We start from the raw sequence: 22657 nt of genomic DNA on the forward strand, positions 1-22657 counted from the left end.
GTGATTGCTGTCCTTGGGTGTATTTGAGTAGAATCAGTATACCACAGATGGCTACAATGATTTCTGGATTTCCATTACCAAATACTGTGGACCTGAAGTAGAACTGTCCCTGAATGCTGGAGTAGACTCCACATAACAAGAAACTCAGGTTGGATCTGTAGGGGTTTTTTTGGTGTGTGTATGACCACATCCTCCGTGGCAACCACCTCTCCTACACATGAAGCCACATTGCCCTGGAAATTTTCATGTGCTTAGGGAGTCAAGAAGAAATCTCTTCTGCCTTTCTTAGAGCTTCAAAATGAAAGAAAGAAAGTTGAGACTTTATTTCTATAAACAAAAGGGGGAGGCGAGGAATGAAAAATGAAGATCAGATCAAATATGATTTAATTATGCCCAACAATCACAGCAAAATGCATACCAACTATTTCTAGGTTTGTTCACCATGTCAAATAAGTCAAGGTGTTATGAAATAAGAAAAATTGTGTTGAAATAAGTTTCACTGTTCTCCAATGTATAATTTAAGCTTAAATTTGTATGTTGTTTTTCTTGCCTATTTTTGGTGGATTGCGTGAAAGTTTTAGCTTTAAATAGTGGCAGAGTATGAGGGACTATATTAGGTATAAAAAATGAAGAATGCCGGGAACATTTAAATGGGTAAGAACTATAAATGAGGTCATTTAAGTTGGCATTTTGCTGAACAAAAAAGAAATAAATATCAATCCTATTTTTTAAAGATTAATTTATATATTTGAAAATCAGAGTTACAGAGTGAGGGAGAGATAGACAGAAATCTTCCATCTGCTGGTTCACTCCCCAAATGGCTGCAACAGTTGGAACTGGCCAGTCTGAAGCCAGGAGCCAGGAGCTTCTTCTGGGTCTCCTTCGTGGATGCAGGGGCCCAAGCACTTGGGCCACCTTCTGCTGCTTTCCCAGGCCATAGCAGGGAGCTGGATTGAAAGTGGAGCAATCAGGACTCAAACTAGCACCCATATGGGATGCCAGTGCCACAGGCAGAGGCTTAACCTGCTATGCCACAACATCAGCTCCCTCATTTACATTCTCTCTGATGATAATTGTAACCCAGATGATTTAAAAACTCAGCATTTAGATACAGCCTCCTCTGGATATCATGGTGTTTTTTTAAATTCAGGTACTTTTAAAGGAAATATATGAAGCTTCTGGTTGCAACTGGAATCCAATAAATTCAAAGCATAAATTTGGATTATTTAACAGTCCTTGGGGTGAGTTCCCTGAGGTGAAAAACCAAAACAAAACAAAACAAAACAAAAATTTGAGTACATACTGATAATTTCTCTTGCTGCTAGTGCTCACCTGGCCACTCACTACAGTGATTCTATCATATTGTTCTGTGGCCTCATCTGGCTCCCTTTAGTATTGAGGACGCTCAAAAGCCTGGATGGACACTAAGACTCCTGCCAGACTGGCATATGGATGAACACAGATGGGGAGGACATTTGTACAGTGAGGCAATAAGAACTCTACATGGCCATTAAAGTGGGGCCAGAATATTCCTTGACTTACGAACCCACTGTTCATTTGGGCATCAGTTTAAGTGTATCTTTTAAACAGTCACATGTGCTCACAGTCCACAAAACCTCTGTATTTATTTCATAGAGGGTTTTGAGAAGTCTTTTCAATTCCATCATGAAATTTGGTTTATCCAAATTGCATACTGATTTCATTCTTATCCCTGTTGAAGTTTAATGCTGCCATGGTTATCCAAATAATACTTATTCTTCTCTTGTTTGTATGCCTTCTTTAGAATCAATAAAAATGATACTTCTTTTTCCCCAGAATAAAAATGTTGAAGAGATGCAGCCAGAAGAAGATATTCCCCAAAATTATTTTTCTTCTGTCTTTACTTCAAGCACTTTTACTTTTAGTACATAGAATCATCATGAAGAATTTTGCCTAATTCTCTGCTAAAATCTAGTGATTCTTGTACTCTGAGAGTAGCAGTACATAAATGATAATAGTTATATTTCTGATAGCAATAATTTTAATAACTAAGATAGAAGATAGTTGCTTTGCTCATGCTTATTAGATCAAAAAATAGTATAATAAATTTCCACTGTTAAAAATCAATCAGAAGTTTCAAGTTTTAATAAATTGCAAGTATCCTTAAAGACACTGTTTTCCCCCATTGGTCCTTTATTTTCTTGTTTGTATTTTCTGAGTCAAATTACCTTTAGATATATATTAAATGATTTAAGATAACAACGTCTTCATTCTGGATAAACTTTACCCAAAAATGTATTATTTAAGGCCAAAAAACCAAATTAGAGCAAACTTGTAGCACCCTCTCTCACACAATTCTAATTCCCATAGCAATTGGAATTTCTCCATTGCATATCTGAGATATATACAACTTTATGATAATGCTGACAGTATACAATAAACTTTGACATTGGTAAGTTATATAAACATTATCTCAGGTGTTCAGAAAGCAGATGAAGAAAATGCTGACTGTTTAACAGGCAATTAACAGTAAGCAAAATTAACTCTAGTAATTTCATAAAATACCATTGCCATGGAAATACTTTTAAGTAAACATACTGGTTAACTTCTGGTTCTGAGATGTTTTTAGGAAAAAAGTAGCAATAGCTGAATAACACTTTCCATTTAACTTTGGCAAAAATTGGACAAAGAAAATCCATTATTTCCTTGTTGGTTGCAGAGGAAGAAACATTTGCTCCTATGTTAACATCTTTATTTTTTTCATCAATCAGTTTAGCCTTCTCACACATTTTCCTCCAATATTTTGTTATTTCACCTAACACCTCATGTGATTCGCCACGCACACACTGTACTGTCAAGTTCTGAGGGGGGTGATCTTGATTCAAACGACATCTTAAGGCTCTTACAGGAAGATGCCTGCTCTCGGAGTCAAGGTAGCTGAGCTGACTTTTGATTGTCTGCTTGTTACTGTTTGGTCCTGAGGCAGTTATTTCTCTTGTTTTCAAATGTCTGAATTTGAAAAAATAAGGTGATTGATTTTAACACCCCTTTCAGAAGCTGGAATTCAAGAAATAAAATGCAGATAAAATGATCTCTGTATTCCTATCAGAGCGTTTAATGTTTCCAAGTAGGAAAACTGCAAAACTGGAGTTCATGATTTCTTCTCATATCAAGTGGTTTTTGGTATCCACATATGAACATTTTAGGTTAAAAGAGGAGGGAGAGGCAGGCATTGTAGCACAGCAGTTAAGGCACCAGCATCCCACATCGGAGTTCCTGGGTTCACTCTCTCATTTCACCTCCCATCCAGCTTCCTACTAATGTGCAGCCTGGGAGGCAGAGGTGATGGCTCGGGTACTTGGGTCCCTGCTACTCGGATTGAGTTCTGGGCTCTTAGCTTCAGCCTGGCCAGTGCTAGCCAGGTATTTGAGAAGCAAACCAGCAAATTCATTCTCACTCTCCTCCCCACCCCGCCCCGTCTCCCACTCCCTCTCCCTCTCCTCCTGCCTTTCAAATTAAGAACAAAAAAGGAGAAACAGAAGAGTACTGAATTTTAAAGATAGTTCTTTTAAAAAATCAAGCATTTTCTCAACATAAAAATGCATTTTTGAGAGAAAAAAAGAAAGTCCCAATATATTAAAAAGAAATGAAATCGTGCAAAATAATACTCCCTGTCCACACAAAAAATAGATATTTGTGCCTCTCTGTACAATAGTAGAGAGAAGGAGAAACATTTCCACTCAGTGAATAAGCAGAATGGCTGCCATATCAGGATGTTATCACTCTGCAATTTGTCACACAATTCATTATGTGACATTTTATAGACAGCTCTTTTCCTCCAACCATCACTGTGGGTTACAAGCTGTCAAAGGGAATGGGAACGATTGTTGTAAAAGCTATCAGCACCATCTTTGAGTGTCACTTTCCCTTAACTCAGTAGTGTTGACTAGAGCTGGGCCGGGAGGCAAGTGTTCAAGTGTTTGATTCAGCTGTTTCGGTAGGTCTGTCTCCTCTTGCTCACCGCAATATGGAGGGGGGTGGGGTGGAGGCAGAAACCTTAGCAAAGAGGAGGATCTGATTAAGGAAGAAAGAAAAGCTGCTTGGAAGGCAGAACTCCTTTTTAATTTCCACATGTTGCTAAGGAGGGAATGGGTTGATCGAGAGCTGGAAGGGTCCTTACACACAACCTGATAAACTGTGCTTCAATCTGAAGCAGTGTAGTAATGTTCCCGGTCCTTCCAAGAAAGTCAAGATTATTGTCTAAGACTCAGCCATAGGGATAGGTCTGTTTCAAAAAATTAGAATTGCTGCTGAGTGAGAATGATGCCAGTTTGTCTCATTGGGGATTATTTGCTGTCTGTGGGTGAGAGGGATAGGTTTGACTCTGCCTTGGAAGAAGATAATGACTTTGGTATAAGTTGTTTAGATGCCTAGAAATGGGCAAAACTTGGATTTGAATCCAGGTTTTCCTGATGCCATGACTCAACTATGTGTTACAGGAATATTCTAATTAGTTACTGACATGGCTCGTTGATAAAGTGTCTGGCTTACAAGATCTTCATTGAAGATCTGATTTATTTCTTCTAGGAACTCATTTAGCTTTTGATCATAGAAGTCAATGGAATTTTCCTGGCACTGTACTATCAAGTTGAACAAATGGGTTTGTCTTAGAAAACAAAGATGCACTTGTATATATGTCCTGTGTGTGGCTATGCCCTGTAGTTATCCTTAAGAACTGCTATAGAAAAGTGAGGGACATAACAAAAGCAGAATTCTGGAGCAGTATTAAGTCATATAACCATGTAAAGCAAAAAAAAATCAGCATTCTTTAATAGCGTGATTTGCTGACTTTGGGCTTTGGAATAACACCAGGAAGAGAATCATCTCACCAATACAGTCTCTAAGGAAAATTTGTAAGTATTTGTTTTGAACATTGCATTATAAAGTCTCAATAGGAAAGCTACTAGTTTCCTTGAAAGATATAAAGTGGGTTTTTTTTTTCAGGAAAATTTTCCAGGTATCAGTAAATTTGGCATACTTTAAAAAAAACACTGTATATTTTTATAAAATAAATCAATATCTTCATGCATTTTTGTTTCTTTAATATTGACAGCAATGATTTTTCCCCTAATTCCTAGAAATCATATAGGCCTCAGAATATATGTATAAATGCTGTGGATAATTTGGGTTCTGAGAACTAAGGATTCATTTTCAGGTACCATTAACTCCGGAGTGTTGGGAGGGATTCAGCATTCTTGTGAGCATGAACAATCAGTCCTGTGATATTTCTTGTCCATACCCCTCAGAGGCGGAAGAGTCTCTGAGTTGGCATCACGTATAGGCTACCAACGAGGGGGATGATTCAGAAATGAGGTTGAGGTAGATTCTTGTGCTTCTAAATTCAGAACTGAAAGGACACCATAAACCACTTGCAGTTTTCCTGTGACTTTTCCAAAGCAGCATGTTGACATATTTGAAAAGATAACGAAAGATGAATGTCAACCTAAATTAAGTCATTGGACTATAATTGAAATATGAAATCATTCAGCATTTATGGATGCTTCTAATCACTGCTGGAGAGTGAGAGAGAGAAATGCACTGGTGTCAGTTTATCCAGAAAGAGGAGTACAGATGACCCCATTCAAAGTAAATTCAGGTGAAAATCTGATGTACAACCTTCACATGCATCACATTTTTTTAAAAGATTTGTTTATTTATTTGAAAGGCAGAGTGTTAGAGAGTGAGGGAGAGAGAAAGAGAGATCTTCCATTCTCTGATTTACTCCTCAAATGGTCACAACGGCAGGGGTTAGTCTGAGCAGAAACATCAGCAGAGTAAAGCTCCATCCAGGTTTCCCACGTGGGTAGCAGGGGCCCAAGGACTTGGGCCATCCTTTGCTGCCTTCCCAGGCACATGAGCAGGGAGCTGGAAGTGAAGTAGAGGAACCGGCGTTCAAACCAGTGTTCTACTCTGATATGGGGTGCTGGCTTTGCAGGTAGTAGGTCAGCTCACTGCGCCACAATGACAGCGCCTTGCACCATATTTTTATTCTTGTGTTTAAAATCTCAAAATATCTAATCTCTTACACTATTTTTCTACCACTTAGACTATGTGCCCTGTTTATTGAATAATATAATGATGAATAGGTTAATTTCAAAATAACCATATAAATTTATTGAATTGAAATTATTCCAGGGAAAATCTTTTGGGCAACTCCTCACGTGAACTGAGCTCAAATTTAGTCCTCTAGTTTTATAGATGGCTTGGTGCTTAAATTCAGATCTATTAAAATAAAATGACTTAGAACTCTTGGCCCAAATTGAGAAAAGAATCTTCTGCTTCTCTGCAGAATGGGATGCCTGATAATCAAATGTGAGCATGAGCATGTGCTTATGAGTACAAAGTCACACTAGTGCTCACTGTGAGGTCCAACTTCTTTGAACTTTCATTCAAATGTTAAAATACCAATCTATTCTCTGATGTATGCTTGGGAACAAAGGCTGCTGTAAAAAAAAAGGGGGGGAATTTAAAAAAAAACACCAAAACAAGATGGTCTATGATCAAAAGAAACTCAGGTAAAATTATTAAGGTCTATAGACACAAAGTTGTATTGTTGCCCTTGCATGAACAACCAACATAATCTAATGCCATGTGCATATTGGGAAGAAAGTCTACTCTGACCCCTAAATAAAACAACTCATGGCTATACACAAATCAGTATACTTTTGAAGTTGCTTTTTATGAAAAACTTGGGCAAGAACTGAATTCAAGTAAGAACAGCCTCACAAGGCCCATTGAAAATCATTTTGACACCCTAATGTACAGAGAATTCTTTGCTCTATGGATTGCCTACTGAACTTCAAAGTAGTTTGCATTTTATGGCCAGTGTTCATAGTCTTGGCCCTGGTTAAATTACAACTTAACAAAACACTGTCTAATACAATTTAAGAAATACTGTCTTCTTCCAGTAACATGCAAACTCTCTAGGAATTTGATGCTTTCCGGAATCATCTGTGCTTGTTACATAAGCACAAAGATACTTTTTCAGAGCAGAACAAAAGAGATTAGATTCACTTTAGTTTAAACTGTCTAAAGGGAATGTTCAGTCCTGGATTTGTTAATAGCTTTGGTATAAATCATGGAAATAGAATCATGCATTTTTATTAGTCACCCAAGAAGCCTTTGAGTTTCAGGTTCTTCTTGAGAGTGCAATTACTGAGGCTCTTCTTTCAGCAACTTGGAAAATGTCTTGGCTGATTAGGAAGTTCGTCATTTCACATCTTGACATCTGCAACAATGCAAAGTTTAAAAACCTCACAAGTTACACTTATAAGTAACAAGATACATCTCTTTAAGATGGGAAGCTCAAGGGTTTGTGGCGCCTCTTTGTTCTCCTTAATCCTATTTTCTTGAGTGTTGGATGTTTTGTAAATATCTGCATTTGAATCCAAACAATAAATATTATCATTAATTCTCTAATGTGGCATAAAAACATTGTTATTTTATATGATCAGGTTCTGCCCTCTCAGACTTAACCTTCCTTCAATGATGATGTTTTCTTTCTCAATCAGCCCAAATACGATCGTTGTCATTCAGCTTAAAAACCTACAGCAGTGATAAACAAAGTATTGCCTGGTTCCAAAAGGAGTGATAAAGTGGAATTTGACGAATGTCCCTCTAGTCCTCATTTTTTGGAAGTTGTTTAGCCCTTCCTGTTTTAGAAGTTGCCTGGGCCGTGGTCACAGACATCCCCTGAGGCTGTGCTTTTCCATTTATTTTGTCCATTTAAGGATAACATATTAGGAGTTTTGCTAGTGAGAGATTAAAATAAATAACATTCAAGAGAACTTTCTCAAAGCTCCTGTACTGACCACTGCCCTTTTCCCTGGCTTCCTTGGTGTCCCTGTGACATGACGTGAAGACTGCAGTGTCAGCTTCTCAGAAATATGCAGCATTGCCTGTGTAATCCTGGAAAGAACCAAAAAAAAAGCAGAAATATGCCTCTTTATTCGTAGACAGTGAAAAGTATCAGAATCACTAATCACTGTAGAAGTCAATCAGCCCGTGATATTTCCCTATAAAATTCACAATAATGTTAGGGTTACTCGGGAGTGGAGTGGAGGCTCTAAGAATTCTTTCTGCCCAGACTCTCCCACACTGCAGTATTGTTCCAGGATAGATGGACACTGTACACAATCAGGTGACCCAAAAACTAAACACTACATGGTGAGGATATCACCTGAATTGTTTTCAATTTATACCTCTAAAAAATACATTGGGGTGAAAATCAGTAGTATGATTTTACCCATCCTATATGTCTATATGTTCATTGGTTTAGTGAACCCCAAGGTATTAGTAATTCAACTAGGCAAAAGGAATGAGAGAGAGACATAGGAAGAGAGAGAGAGAGAGAGATCCTACTCCTCTTGGTCCCTAATTATATCTCATATCATTTTCATTTCATATCATATTTACTTCATCCTTTTTCCCCTACCAGGAGAACAGGTAGATATTATTATATTTAGTTGGATTTCACATTTTGATTTTACTATGACAATTTCACAGTGGTAATGAGCAAAGACACACTTTGTACAAGAGATGAACTTCAGTAGCCATAGTGAAACAACATAGTGGGTGAGGAATTGAGCAGAACACATAAACACAGGCGAGTGCTCAAAGGGCACAAGTGAGTGAGAGCTCTGGCAAAGACAAGAGAGCCAGAAAAATCAGCTGCCGTTCTTCTAAGAGACTGAAAAAAAATAAGTATATTTACCAAAAGACTTTCTCAACAAGTGATCATGACAGGTGATTTAATTACAACCTTATTTCTACTCCTCCATAAGGAATAAATGTTAAGAATTATTAGATGCTAGAGTGCTAATGTGTATGTAAATTGTGAATGCCTTGTGTGGGGGAACTTTATGTGGATATTTAAAGACAGGCAGAACAGCAGAGGTTAAACATCTCTTCAGAGCTCTTGGTCTGAAAAGGTTTGCTTCCTTGTAAGAATGCCCTTCCTCTTTGGTCTGAGGATATGGATAAATATACAGGACTAAAAATGGACTCAGAGAAAATGCCATGGAAATAACTGACATCTCACATGTAATCAAATACACAATGTTAAAAACTTTCCTCTGAGAGAAGCACCATTTTTAATGTATTACCCTCAGTTGCAAAGCACAATTCAACTTCATTAGGAAAAAGCACAATGACTGATACTAAAACAGAACCAGATCTTGTAGTAGTCATTTACTTCTCTGTCTGAAAAACAAAAAGAGACAAATCTCATCTTTCTTGACTGTGTCTTCAGGTTATGCATTAAATGTATTACATATTCCCTGGTAATGCATGGACATAGGTGATGGCTTCAACAATATACCAGGGGACCTTTTAAATTTCTGGAAGAGGACACTTAATAACCAATGATATATTCCAGTTTAAAGGACAAAAACATTCATATAAGTGTTTTCAAAAGAAATATAATTTTTAAAAATAAAAAAAAATTCTTCTCCACAATCTTCTACTAATGGTCACCACAAACAAAAACATAAATTCATGATCATAAGATCCATAATGACTGGTTGAACTTGAAAAGAATTTTAAGGTCTGTGCACCTTATTCAATCCTGATTTAAATAAGACTAATGTTATTGTGATACTAACTTATTGCTACACCAAAAACAAAAATAAAAATACACCTTCATGATATTTTGTTCCACATGCTCGTGAACAAATTATGCATCATTTTTTCCCTACAGGAAAACTGAAGACCTTAATAACAAACCCTCCAAGGTCAAAATGAATACAGGTATGCTGTCTCTGCTAGTTAAAAACTCTTTAGTCTTGCTCTCTCAAAATCATCGTTGCCCTCAATCATTAGTTTAGCTCTCTGCTGATCCTAAATGTGATGTTGGGCTTCTGATTAGGTATGTAGTCTAGAGTCATGAATTTATTTCTTTGATTTGTGCTCCAATCTCACAGTCATCAAAAGAAGAATTTTCTGTCATCTTACTCCCTTTTCCTCCAATCAGATTTGGAAATTAATTCCTATGAATTCTAAGAAGATATTTACATCATTTGTATACAGGCACTTGAACCGCTTCATTCCATATAGGCTAAAATTCTTAGGCAAGTTGCTCCAATGGAAAATATTTAAACTTTGCCATTCTATAAACTCTATGTAGACAAAGTTTGCAGGTGGAATGCCAAAGCTTTATATAAAATCAGTTTAATTAATATGTAGGCATAATACACATCTAGTCATAAGCTTTATATTTTTAAGTGTGCTAACAGTATTTCCAAGTAGCCCAACAACATCATTGTTCTGAACTCTGTACTGAATCCAGAATTAATCTTAATTGTAAATATTTATGATATATTCTATGTATATATGAATTTTTTATAGTAGAAATACTTTGGTTTATAATTTTACCTCCTCAAACCCCTAAATTTTTATATACAGCATTAACTAATTGGGAAATACTTCCTCATTGAAATGCTGTCATTTGTGTTCAAATGATACCATTTCCTATCTACAAGGACCCCTGGAAAGCTGTTTTAGGCAATTGCCCCATAGCAGAAGAGAGCTTATATCAAGCTCATTGTCTTTTTATTCACACTTATTATAATCAACATACCTAGAGGGAGGATTACTAACCATTGATGAAAACTAGTATCTGATCCCTAGGCCAAGTATAGAGACATTGGCCAAGCACATCCTCCGATGCTGCCCCCCACGCAGAGACCTGCTCTCACTGACCTCACAGATGCTACGTTGTCTAGATCTCGATGATGCAGCTGACTCATAGATGTGTAGAGCAACAGGCAAGATGAGGGTTGTGAAGATAGTGAAAGGGTGTGAGGAAGACTTAGAAACCATGAGAAATGAGAATCCTGGGAATGAATCAATCCGAGGCATTTTGACATTTGGAGATGTCAGCATTAGACCTGGGAAGTGAAATAAGAAATATTATTAGGCAAAGGAGATTGAAGAAAACAAACAGAATGTGGAGCCCACAGCCAGAGCAGGGTAAGCCATGTTGTGGCACTACAGTTACTCCAGCAGAATGCCTACATCAGGAAGTTACATATACTGATTGTTCCAAGGCAGCATCATGAAGACTGAAGTTGATGACTTCTCAATATCCTTCATTTAGTTGAGTAATTTTTAACTATTTATTATTTTTTAAACTTTTATTTAATGAATATAAATTTCCAAAGTACAGCTTATGGGTTACAATGGCTTCCCCCCTCCCATAACTTCCCTCCCACCTGCAACCCTCCCCTTTCCCGCTCCCTTTCCCCTTCCATTCACATAAAGATTCATTTTCAATTCTCTTTATATACAGAAGATCAGTTTAGTACATATTAGGTAAAGATTTCAACAGTTTGCCCATATAACAACATAAAGTGAAAAAACTACCATTGGAGTACTAATTATAGCATTAAATAACAATGTACAGCACATTAAAGACAGAGATCCTACATAATAGTTTTTTAAAAAAATTAATTAATTTTCTATGCCATTTCCAATTTAACACCAGGTTGTTTTTTTTCATTTCCAATTCTCTTTATATACAGAAGATCAATTCAGTATATAATTAGTGAAGACCTCATCAGTTATTATTTTATTATGAAAGAGGTATATATATATATATATATTTGATTGTACTATATATACTATATTTATAGCATTCAAGATATTCTAGAAGGGATATTATTCATGTAATTCAATTCCTATTAGCAAAGTAGGCATACAGACATTGGTAAATTTGTTTGAGTCTCTGAGTGCTTGAGCCAAGTTACTGCGTAGTGGTATGAACATAATCCTTTAAGGCATCCTGTCATCGCTTCTTGGCCTTTTGGCTAAGATCAAGTGTAAGGTATCCTGTCAGTGAGCTTGACTCTGGAAAGAGTGCTGACTTTCATAGGATTATTACATTTATATATAAATTCATGTAAAATATGATATTCACAATTATGCATGAAAGTGATGAGAAATGACTAAAACCCTTTGTTTACAATTCCAAAGGAATACTATGTTACTATAAAAACATACCACTTTAAAATGTATATGTATATATAAATATTGCTTGAGTAAGCTAGAGACTTTGCCACTGTATTTAGAAAATGGAAATTGGTTCTTAAATAGAAAAGACACAAAATTGGCCTTCATTATCCACCTATCAAAAATTAAAGAGTTATATCACTGCTTAAATATGCGTGTATCAGTCACCAAGATTTAAATCTCTCTTTTAAATTAGGGTTTTGCTTTAAGTCAAATGCATAATAAATTTGGCAAAGGAGAATGTGGTTCATTGCTCATAGTGGAAAGCTAAACTATGTAGAAAAATAGACAAAATAAGTTGTATCTCTCTCCAAGAATTTGTGACCACTGTTTTCTAAGACAGATCTCCACTATTGAAGAAAGCAGAAAGACATCACTGTCTGTGATCTACCCATGATTGTTTTCTAGCAGTAGAAATAGTTTCCCGGAGTCTCATGGCACAATGGAAGAGCATTTGTGTCCTAACAACTTAGAAACCGCTTGACAAAATAATACACTTAAATTAAGAGAAAATCAATGATTTAATTTCATCTTTTATAGTCACAATTACTTAATAGTGGTATAAGTGCTCCTGTTGCTCACTGAAATCTTCTCAGACCTTGGAATTAGATTGTCCATAGACACTCTCATTTGCTGGTCCAAAACGATTTTTAAGTATACTCGCTTTTTTTTTTCTTTTTTAATCATAGCAACCATTACAAAAGCAGTTTTCCAAAAACATGAAGTAATCAAAAGGAATACAGCACCAAGTCTTATGTTGAAATTGAACTACCTCAAGCTAATAGTTCCTGCAGTGTCCAACAATATCACTCTGCTCTCCCCAAAAACATGAAATATCCCCCTACAGGTCTGTAAATTCACTGAGGTCTGGAGGCGTGTTAGCGCTCAGTTGGAGCATCATGGGTTTGACCAGTGACCCTGGATCTTTTCTTTCTGGAATTTTTCCTTTTCATCCCTCTTTTTGTTTTCAGATATTCAAAATTAAAAGAACTAGGAAATATAATCCACCTTAGAGCACTGTTAGTGTTCACTTTCAACGCTCTTGCCTATATACCCTTTTGAGGTCAGTCAATAGCTACTCAATACCATGTGCCCACTATCCTTACCTCCACTTCAGCAGACATATTTGTCTCTCATATCTGTTTTTAGTTTGTCTAATTTGCTGAAAATCTATTGGGTTTTGTGAGTTTCTACCATTGTGCCTTTCTTTTTAGTTCTTACTTACAGTGTGTAATTCATTTGGCTTACCTTCTTTTTTGTTGCTCAAGTAAGTTTTCTGGTTTCTATGTGAGGAAATTGTTATTTTAGATATTATCATATTTTGATATGAGAAGCACTCACCAATTTTGATATGCATTGATCTTATTATTTTTAACATCTTTAGGAATAATTTACTCATATTTTACTTTAAGCATCTTTTCTAATCTAAATTCTCTCATATGTAACATACAAGATTTTTCCTTATGAATTAAAGAAAAGGTAGAATTAATATGTGACAATATATGATCATGATGTTCTCATATTGATGATTTTACTCATATTATTTGTCTTTATTATCATAACTTCCAAAAGACTTATTTGAACTTATTTTGACTTAATGAGCACAATGATAGGAATGAAGAAAACTATTTATTGCATATGTCATATTAAAAAGGAATGTGAAAATAGAACTCAAATCTACTTATAACTAGAACATTCACCTTCCAATTTTAGGAAGACCTGCCTTCCAAACTTAGAAGTCTAAATTTCTGACATTAAAGTGACACGCATTTGCACTTTATTCACTTCCCATTGTGATTTGAATAATTGGAAATATATAGATCATGCTACACATATTGTTCAAACATATGAAAGCAATAAATTACTCTTTTGACATCATTTAAATGCTATATATATCGATATTCCTTGATTTTTATCAGTCTATTTCCATAACTCTGGTTTCTCTTCAGATCATATAAGTCTTTTGCCTTTTATTAATAATAACTGCAGACACAGAATTCCATAATGCCATGTGTGTTTTATAAATCTTATGTCAATGTATCATGCCTATGTTGGTTAATAACTTTTACTTCAAGAATACTCAAACTATCTTCAGAAATCTCAACATCTACAATGCTGTAAAATCTAAATGAAAGATAAAAAATTATCACACTAAATTTTCATTTGAAATAAAGCTACACTACATGTAGATTAGTATGAATTGAATTTAAATAGTGGAAACAGAGTTAAGTTCTGTGCCTCGGTTCTCATTCAAGGAAAACCATAAAATGTTACTTATAAAATCTTTTGTTGTTTTACTAAGGCACTGGCATCTATTTCTGAGACAGATTGGTTTTTTTCTTTTGTATTGCTTGTTTTAGTTTGGGGGTAGGTATGAAATTTGCAGCTGTGTCCCATGGTTACTAATTCCGACTGTTCATCTTTCTCATGGATGTCTGGCACATCTCACTTAAAACGCATGATGTTGCATGTGCTTTCCTTGTTGCCTTGGCCTCTGCTATTTCATTTTTTTGCTTCCAGATAGCGGTGGGTGTGCTCGCAAACGTGCCGCCATGTCTGTTACGTTAACATCTGTGAAGAGAGTTCAAAGTTCTCCAAACCTATTGGCTGCAGGTATAATATCACTAACTCACAGAATGTCACACTTGAATGGCTTTACCTGACATTTCTCTCTTTCCAGAATGAGCTGGTTTGGATAAATCAAATAGCTGGAAATACCTTTCAGATACCCCTAAGAGTTCTTATTTTTCTTGTCCCAAGAATAGCTCTGATCCCTCCTGACTGTTCTTGTACTAAAAATAAGAAGTCAAGAAAATTGATATCTTGTAGAAAACATTTAAAAAATCTAATTTAAAACAACAGTCACCTGCCAAAAATATGTTGAGTAACTGCTAATAACTATTTAAGTTTCTGTTACCTCATGAACCAAAGTAACATAATATTTCATTAAGATAATTCACATGTTATTTTTGTCAGTTTCTGCCTAAACACTATTGTGGAATAGGAACACAAAGGATCAACAAGAGGGATTTGTTGGAAACTGAATCTTAATTCCCTTCTTCACCAAAGGTTGCAAACAGAATTTTAGAATATTAGTTTTGAGTAAGACTTTACCCTTCCTTTAATCCAATCAGCAAAAATCCTTCTAATCTATACTTTAAAATATACCAAAATCTTGACTAATTAAGAGTGACATGCACAGATACAAATATACTCTGGAAATTATTTGAGAGTATGACATTTCAGTCTTCACCAACATGGGTCTCTTTATTTGCATTTTAAAACTTAGTAGGTAAGTTATATAACCTTTCTTTTTAAAGTAATTCATTAACTACTTAATTCTTTAGTTTCTTGGAGTCGCAGCAAATGTATGATAATTATTACAATACAATTCTCATCAATTCTCGTGTTAGTGTGATATTAATACAAATAAAACAGAACCAATGTAGTTCAAACATACACTTCTAAGAATATAGTGATGGGCTTCTTTATAATGTCTGTAACGATTTACCCAAGCGTGCCAGCAGCATCCGCATCAAGAGGAGATACAGAAATGGCAGAAAATCAAAGCAAGCCAGTGAGCTGAACTCCCCCCCCCCCCCATCTTTAGCTCTAAAATAGACCCAGAGCTTCTGCTGACTGCTTGGTTGCTTGGTTTGATTGTTGACTGGTTAGTTGCAGATAGAGGTTCCCTATTTCCTATGTATAAGATAATAGGTTTTGGAGCAGAAGTAAAAGGGGGATGGAGAGTCTTTAAGTAATTTTAATTCTCACTGTGCTTATCACAGTCTCTTACATGCATACATTTAGCAGTTGATTAAATATTCAATTTCACTTTAAAGCCCCTTTGTCCTAAACTACCAAGATCCATTAAGGAAAAACCAACTTCCAAGTGAATAATGCCACTTCCATCTACCACCCCCAATACACAAACGAATGTCAATGTCCAAGTATAAATTTTAAGTCAGGAGGTTCTATAATATATTGAGTTAAAAGAAAATACAAGTTGCATTGAAATGAATGTAGTGTCATCTCATTGTGGTTTAAAAAATGTATTTATACATATTTGCTCATGAGTATATGAACATGAAAACATGTTAGAAGGTCTATAGACATGTTTACATTGGATACCTTATGGAAAAAAGAAATCAAAGGAAGAAAGAAAATAAATAAAAGATGGGGCTCCTCATGTAATTGAAACATCCCTGCCACGAATATTGTTGATAAGGTAAAATGCCAGTCCAGGTTTCTCAGGTGTGGACCACTGATGCACATGCTAGGAAATGGTACAGGCTTCAAAATGCCGGCTTGTTGTTGTTTATAAAACTACCCATAAAGGAGCAGTGTTAGATTGAATTAGACATTGCCATTTTGGAGGGCCAAATGACAATATTAGCAATGTCATAGCATTTTATTTGATAGAAAAGTGTAATACCTCAGAAGTATGGCATATTTTTCAGTTACAAGAGTATGTAGTGGCCTGGGCTATTTGACATCTTACATCACTGGAGTAAGATTTCTAGAGAATGAAATCTCCTGAATTTTGGATTTACTTGTGACTTTAGAAACAAACCTCTTGTGTCAATTAGACCCAGAAGAGATAATTTTCAAAGAAGGTTTCATTACATTTTAAGGAAAAAAATCATCATCTTTTATGCCTTTTCTGTACTAGCTTTCATAAAGACTTATTTGAATCACGTAAGAACTTACTTGAATCAAAACTTACATGAATCAAAAGAGAAATAACAAATATTTATTGAATTTGATATGACTGAAATGCAACAGCTTTTACATAAAGATGAGACAATTTCCACAAAAGATTCTGTCTCTTTTGCTCCCCTCCTAGCCCAGAAAGTCAATAGAAGCCAGCAATTATTGGTCCCCCAGTCAGCAATCTTTCTTTCCCTTTGACTAGAAGTCCCTTTGGACAGTTCATCACAGCATATGCTGATATCTCAAACCTGAGCTAGAACCAACACAATGACTATAAAGAAACAATCGAAGTTCACTTTATTCCACAGAAACACTTGGCGGTGCCAGTGAACGTGGCTCAGAGTGATTGGCTGCAACATAGGAATCTGCATTAGAGACAGGAGCTTGCCAAAACCTGCCTGTTTTATGCCCTTAAGAAAATAAGTCTGCCATACCTCAAGTTTTCTTCTTAAAAAAAAAAAAAGAAAAGAAACAGAATTTGTTTGTAACGTTCCTACCGAGAACTTAATCAGTTTCCAAGCTCACAAGGATTGTCAGAATTAAATGAAGGTTAATGAAGGAAATTCATGAAAAGGCCTACTGCAGTACTTAGAAACACAGTAGGCACTTAATTAATTTACTTGCATTTAATTAATGGACTTAAACTCTTGCAATGCACTTGAACTCAAAACAAGTTATAAGAATTAAAATTATTTTCAAGAAAAATACAGATGATGGTGTCAATATAGCATAACAGTTAAAAGAAATTTATATAAACCCTGAGAGCAGAGATTATGATGTGGAAGCTAGGGATCAGAAATAGCCACATAACAACTGTGATGTTAGAATCAAAAAGTTGGAAACAAGTTTTGAGGCACCCAGTCCAATCCCTGACACCAAACCAGGGGAATGATAAACCCATCCTACGTGTTCATTCTCAAGTTTTCAGGGGAACAATGACTATGGATCAAACAGTATTAGAAACGAAGGACTCTGATGCCTAGAATTCTACTCCTGTCTTTTCACAATCAAATGATTGTCAGTAATGTTCAAGATTTGGGGCAAAACCATTTTCCCCATCCATCTGCTGAAATTTTGTTTTTGTAATGATCTTCTCTTTACTTGATGTGGAACCTGGGGTACTTTCTGTTATCTGCTTCAAACCATGCACATCTTCCCTTTCACAAGTTTTCCTAGCAGAAATCAAATAAAAGCAGGACTATGAGGAAGGGTATCCATGTGGGAAGGTATCTGTCTCTCAGTGCCTTTCTCTAAAGGCTGTAATAAAAAAGCAAATCAAGACCACGTTTTTAAAATCCCTACAAATGGATTTATTTTAAAGAGTCTGAATTGTTGTACTCTTCAGTATCTTTAAAGAGCCACCTACTCAAAAGTAGACTTTAATCATCTATGTAAGCTTCATTACATTTCCAATTCCAATAAAAATGATGATGACTATCTTACTGAGTTATATTACCAGAGGTAATACTAGTCCATCCAGAAGTTTTGATTCATGACTACTTTTCTCTTTTCTCTGAATTCTACAAATGTTGAGCAAGTTCCTCTGGAAATCCCTCAGCCCAGCATCCCAGGGAGGGGTCCATTCTTGAGCCAAGTGACTCAACTTTTGGAGATTCTATAATCCCCAGTGTGGTCACCCGTGTGAACAAAGCTGCCCTCCTACGAACTATACATTAAAGGGCGTTGTTCAAGTTTCCTTCAAACCTGTTCAGTACATCCTCTTCTTCCTTGCCATACCTGCACCCCTTGCACCTCCATGCAGATAGTTCCTGTTCCCTCCCTCCCTCCCAGCACATATTACATACCCAACCTTCTGATCTCAATTCCATTTAAACCAAGAGTAAAGTAAATTCCCTATTCTCAAGCAAATAATTATCAATAGCATAAAGGATGAGAACCTATTAGTCTTCTATAACTCACCCACGCTGGAGTCACTCTGATGTACCTAAGCTGATTCACATTTGTTTTTCTTCCTTTGATTTGGAAAGAATCCATATCAACCAGTTTATCTAAAAATCAAACATGTTTCTCAATACACTTTTATTATTCCAAATTCATGGATTCAGACTTCCAAATAACTATTCCTGAAGTATAAGGCACGTGAAGAGTGCTTTAACATGTAAGAATCATTTTCCACTAGGTATTGAAGCAATTAAAAATGATATCAGGGGACATGTAGAAGACATGTAGAAAGTGGACAGCAGTTTAGGCTAAATGAACCCCTGGACCTTTCCAAAGTCCAGGCTTTGTCAGTCTAAACTGAGTAAACCATGTGGTAATACAACTTGACCACCTCAAATTATCTATAGAAGATTCTTGAGTATACCATTCCAATAAAAATGATGATGACTATATTACTGAGTTGTATTACCAAAGGTAATTTAATAATACCAAAATTTGTTTTCCATAGCTTACTAACTGAAAGACAATGGAATGATTTGCTAACTACTTCTTCATATTTGAATATAAAATGCCTTTAAATGTCAATAAGAAAAAAACTCAAGGTCTACAGAATAATTTGCAAACATCACATAATATGGTAGTCATGTTTATGATTTCCTAAAGTAAAAAAAAAAGCAAACTACAAAAAAATTTGGATTCTATCTAACTTATGAGATAAATATGTTCAGTGACAGCAGGACATTAACTAAGAGGATCAAGTGGTTTCGTTTAATGCTAGGAGAAATATTCATTGTTTATAAGTCAGATCACTTTTGATCCTTTAATTTGATAGTTAGAAGTTCATTTATCTGTATTGAGCAATATGATGATTAAAGTTAAATGATTGCAATATTATTGAGGGGAAAAATCAGTGTTTGATGTATGTGTTAATCATATATTGTAAATATTTAATGAATGACTTTCTAATTGGGGGAGAAATAAATGGACAAACCTCCCATGTATAAGCTTCATATGCTCAGAGTTTTAGGGCTAAGATAACATTTGCAAAAATAATGCAAGGTGATTATTACTGGATAGTTTATTTCACTGTAGTTTTAATTTCAACTTTTTTTTTTCTTTCAGGACGTGATTCTCATTCACCTGATTCAGGTACAGAAAAGATATTCTGAAAAACTATTGCTTTTGTTATGTGCATGTTGTTCAACATGTTCATAGTCACACTGTTGACTTCAAGTTAAGCTTAAATTTCATATACTGTTATGCATATTAAAATTAATGTCTAGTAAGTACACTTCAATTTTAGAATTAAACAATAAATTATGTGAAAAAGTGTAAGTGAACGTAGATATTTTTGTATCCAATTTGTTTTCCCTTAATAAAAGCTTGGAGAACTTACAATGATCGAAATCAAGAGACACTGAACGGAGATGCTACATATTCCTCTCTTGCAGCAAAAGGTTTTAGGAGCGTTCGACCAAACCTCCAAGAAAAAAAATCACCAACTCAGGTAATCCTGTCTATTGTGTGATCTTAACGTGTGGTTATTAGACTATTATTTTAGAGCCTGTTTCCGGTGTGCAAATTTTGAAACATGTTTTTATTTGTAATGTGTGGCTTTTGCATTTGTATTACAACACAAAGGATAAGCTTCAAGTTCAAAACAGGTGTCTTTCTTTTCCCCTGATTAAGCACATAAAAATAGGTCAGTTTCCAACATGATGCTTAGGACATATTGTAACTCTTAAAAAGCTGACAGCTGGCCAATGCTTTGGATTTCAAAATTATGAGGTCAACAATACATTATATATTCAATAAATATGAGTTCTGCAACTGTACATTATGTTAACTAAAGAGACTCTGTGTTAGAGACATTAGTAAAATTGTGCCACAAGCATGAAAAATGTTACAAAACAATGTAACCAAATGAGCCATATACATATATTCTTCAAGATCTAAAAATATACAGAAAGAACATATGCTCACTTTGAGTATATCAAGAATGTAGATGGAAACAAACTTTATAATGCATACTCTAGAGAAACAGCTGCTCCCCTGAGGGCAACTACTGATAATAAATTAAAATACATTCTAAATAGAAGGAAAATGATCCTTCGATGTAGCCAGCCAAATGCATAGCGTAATAAAAAGGTATGATATTGCTCTACCTTCTGTGAGGGCATGGTTGACCTGGTTTCTTTCATGACTAACTTTAACTTTCTCTGTTTTTCCTTCAACATTACTTCTTTCTCTGGCTGCAGTTGACAATCCAGGCACCCCCTCCCCCAGCCCCAAAAAACCACTTCTGTAGTGCCTCCATAACCAATGATACAAAGGGTGACCTTTTAGAGCAATCAGTGACTAACACACTAATCCCCTCCTCTACCGAGGACCTTATTAACAGGAAACCTGTCCAGGCAGCCATGTATGCTGACGAAGACTCCAGCGAAACAATTGTCTATTCCGAGGAGTCTAACACAACCGTATCTTATACACAAAAAATCACTCATCCGCCACCAGCAGCTTCTGACACAAATCCTGCACCATTTCTACTAGAGGACTACACACAAGATTCTCAGACTCGGAGAATTTCTACCTTGAAACTAACCCATAACCAGAATCCAGGAAGTCCCTTCCCCTTCACCACCCCACAGTGTCCCAAACCTGTTGAAGTCCCATCATTTCTCAAAACATCTTGCTCACCGCCCCCTAACCCAGTGCCTGAGACACACACAGCATCTCTTTCCATTCACATAGCTCCGCTTTCAGGAAACAACCCTGAAAGCCACAGTCAGCGACCTGAGCTTCCTGCAGAGTCTGCAGAGATACCTGTTCAGCCCGAGAGACACAAGCCTGCACCTGCTGTGGCCGCTCAGTCCTCAGACTGCCACGTGGTACATTATGCTTCCCAGTTGCTTCTCACACATGGCCCAGAGAGGCTAATTCGCTTGTTTTTGGGCCTCTTATAGAATGAAAGGAAGGGAAAGGAGAAAGAAACCACCTACTAAATTCATCAGTATACTTTTAGGTTATTCTTTAATCCAAATATGTCTATTCCTTTATTTAGTTGATATAGATCAATGCACATTTTATACAGAAGTCTAAAAGTTTCTTCTTTTTAGATTTTATTAGTAACCATTAGTCAGTCAGATATCACCTAAGACCCTGAAAGCCACTTCAGTGTTTAAAATACTTCTAAGGTTCAAAGAAATATTTTTCTTGTAAGAACTTTTCATTCCTAGATTTTTTATTTATGTGTAAAAAAAAAACCTTATAAAATAACAGCCAATAATTCTTTCTTCCAGGTAACATTATCTTAATTTCAAGCATTATATGACACTTCATGGCTCAGCATTCATTTTTACAGAAACTTGATCAATTTATCATCTCACCAAGCATGCATTAGTCAACTTTCACAGTATTTTCCACAAGATAATGCAGTGTCAAGAGCATGAACTCTAAGGATAAACTATAGATTTTAACCCAGTCTCCATCACTGCCTTTGTGATGGGGCATCCAACTTTACTTCTCTTTGCATCTGAATTAAGAACTGAAATGAGAGTATTCATCTTTAATTCAGATGCTGCAGTAAAGACTGGTGAGCTATTAAAAGTAAATTACTTGGAACACAGCAAGCATTCGATAAATGATAGCCATTAATAAAAGATAAAATACTGGCAGCAACAGCAATACTGCTAGTATGAAAAATGCTAGTGCCTAAATAAATAATTTGTATACTATTATATCCTCTAGCTGAGTTATTACTAAAGACCACCTTGAAGAGATGTCTTTTTAAACTGTAGAAAATCTTTCACAGATATCTGATTAACATGAAGATCCCCACCCCCATTCATGAAGTGGAAACCTTAAACAAGGATAATCACAAAAGCAAGCAGATGTTTTCATATCTCTACTAAAAGATTTTCTTTATCAGCAAATCATAATATGCAAAATTCACTCAGCAGAGCATTTTTCTTCATGTAAGGCAATATCTTCTGAG

General features: G+C 35.8%; 1 protein-coding gene across 7 annotated transcripts in view; it reads left to right on the plus strand.

Moving 5' to 3' along the window:
- The window catches only part of SORBS2 (sorbin and SH3 domain containing 2), a 218344-nt gene that overhangs the window by 108316 nt on the left and 87371 nt on the right, over positions 1-22657 (plus strand). For 6 of the 7 annotated variants that reach the window (XM_062212711.1, XM_062212715.1, XM_062212716.1 and 3 more), the window contains 4 exons: positions 9737-9786; positions 14566-14658; positions 19783-19809; positions 20043-20167. In XM_062212711.1, coding sequence (XP_062068695.1) covers positions 9777-9786; positions 14566-14658; positions 19783-19809; positions 20043-20167 — 255 coding nt within the window. In that variant the 5' untranslated portion in view covers positions 9737-9776. The remainder of the gene's footprint in view (positions 1-9736; positions 9787-14565; positions 14659-19782; positions 19810-20042; positions 20168-22657) is intronic. The other variant, XM_062212721.1, reaches the window with a different exon arrangement.

Source organism: Lepus europaeus, chromosome 16 (assembly GCF_033115175.1).
Source record: "Lepus europaeus isolate LE1 chromosome 16, mLepTim1.pri, whole genome shotgun sequence".
Taxonomy (NCBI): Eukaryota; Metazoa; Chordata; class Mammalia; order Lagomorpha; family Leporidae; genus Lepus; species Lepus europaeus.